We start from the raw sequence: 1,683 nt of genomic DNA, 5'->3' as shown, positions 1-1,683 counted from the left end.
ACACACACACACACACACACACACTGGGTGTTTTTCACACAGTATACCTAAACATGGTTTTAAAATGTTCGGTTTTTGTTTCTTTTCATGACGACCAGTGGAAGCCTATCTGCTCTGACAGTGTATCTGGGTCTTCGGAGTCTGCAGGGGTCCAATCCAAACCAAGTTTCTCGATCAGTAGCTCAGATCATTGTTCACTCAAACTACAACTCTGCTACCAACGACAACGACATCGCCCTCCTGAGGCTCTCCTCACCTGTAASCTTCAACGCCTACATCTCACCTGTGTGCCTGGCAGCTTCAGACAGCACCTTCTACAGCGGAGTGAACTCCTGGGTCACCGGCTGGGGCAGCATTGGAAGTGGAGGTGGGTTTTAGAAACGAGACCAGACATTATTTTCCTGACAACTTGTCTGCTGCTTCAGTCACTCAACACAAAACAGAAAATGGCCGTTGTGCAGCCTGATGGCCTGAGTGACAAATGAATTGAGTCTCTTAATAAGATAACAAATAAAACTGATATTTTAAGAGGTAAATTAACTGCAAAACTTATTTGTTTTATTTTTTTAACATTTTTGGAGCAAGAAATGAGCAACCTGTCCAATGACTTTGACAGATTTTTTAATTCAATCAATGATTTTACCAGTTGGGAGCACATTATTCTTTAAATGTTTTGACAAATAAAAGCATTAACCATGTGTAAACATTGACCACATAGTTTAATAGTTTTATTAATTTCGATATAAAAACAAAAATTTTAGTACAACAACAAAAGGAACACAATCTCAAAATGAAAGGAAGCAGAAGTAAAGAATCTCATAACACCTGCCCCTATTTAACAAAAACATTAATTGATTAACGCCTCAAACATCAGCTTCGTATTTTTTTCAATAATTTAAATTTTATCATTTTACCAAATTAATGAATTGAATCAGCATTTTTGTAATCGCTGTCCAAGTTATTCCACATTCCTATTCCTTGAACCAAGGTACATCTATCTTTCAAGTTTGTTCGAATTTTAGGTTTTATAAACATTTCAAATTCTTTCAAATTGTAACAACTTTCCCTCTTAACAAAATTTGATTGAATATTCAAAGGCAATACATCTTTATGAGCCCTATACATAATCAACAAAATCTTATAATCAGCCAACTCATAAAATTTTAGTAATTTCAATTGATGAAACAATACATTAGATAGGTGACTATAATGCGTTGTGTAATAATTCTTATAGCTCTTTTTTGCAGAATAAGAATAGAATTAGTAAATGTTTTACATGCCTTACCCCAAATTTCAACACAATAAATCAAATGTGGAACAATTATTGCGTTGTATAATATAAATAGTGCTTTATCATTAAATAACTCCTTCACCTTATGTGGTACTACGATAGATTTTGCGATTTTTGGTCTTAAGTAATTTATATGAGGTTTCCAGGTCAGGTTTTCATCAACTATAACACCTAAAAACTTTACTTCACTAACTTTACAGATCTCCACACAATCAACCTATAAAAGAAGCATCGACCRTTCTTTTTCTATTACTGAATATCATACAGTTTGTTTTGTCCAAAGTTAGTGATAATTTGTTAAGTTTAAACCAAGTTTGTATTTTTACAAATTCTGTCTGAATCATCCTGAACTTCTGTTCTAAATCTTTGCCCAAACAAAAAAGTGGTATCAT

General features: G+C 33.8%; 1 protein-coding gene across 1 annotated transcript in view; it reads left to right on the top strand.

Moving 5' to 3' along the window:
- The window catches only part of LOC106536865 (mast cell tryptase), a gene marked incomplete at its 3' end in the record, with an annotated part of 7,522 nt that extends 7,155 nt beyond the window's left edge, over positions 1-367 (top strand). The window contains 1 exon segment of the mRNA XM_014034206.1: positions 99-367. Coding sequence (XP_013889660.1) covers positions 99-367 — 269 coding nt within the window.
- Between the last annotated feature and the right edge of the window lie 1,316 nt (positions 368-1,683).

Source organism: Austrofundulus limnaeus, unplaced genomic scaffold, assembly GCF_001266775.1.
Source record: "Austrofundulus limnaeus strain Quisiro unplaced genomic scaffold, Austrofundulus_limnaeus-1.0 Scaffold2010, whole genome shotgun sequence".
Taxonomy (NCBI): domain Eukaryota; kingdom Metazoa; phylum Chordata; class Actinopteri; order Cyprinodontiformes; family Rivulidae; genus Austrofundulus; species Austrofundulus limnaeus.
The sequence above is the reverse complement of the archived record's forward strand: the minus strand, read 5'-3'. Positions and strand labels throughout refer to the sequence as shown.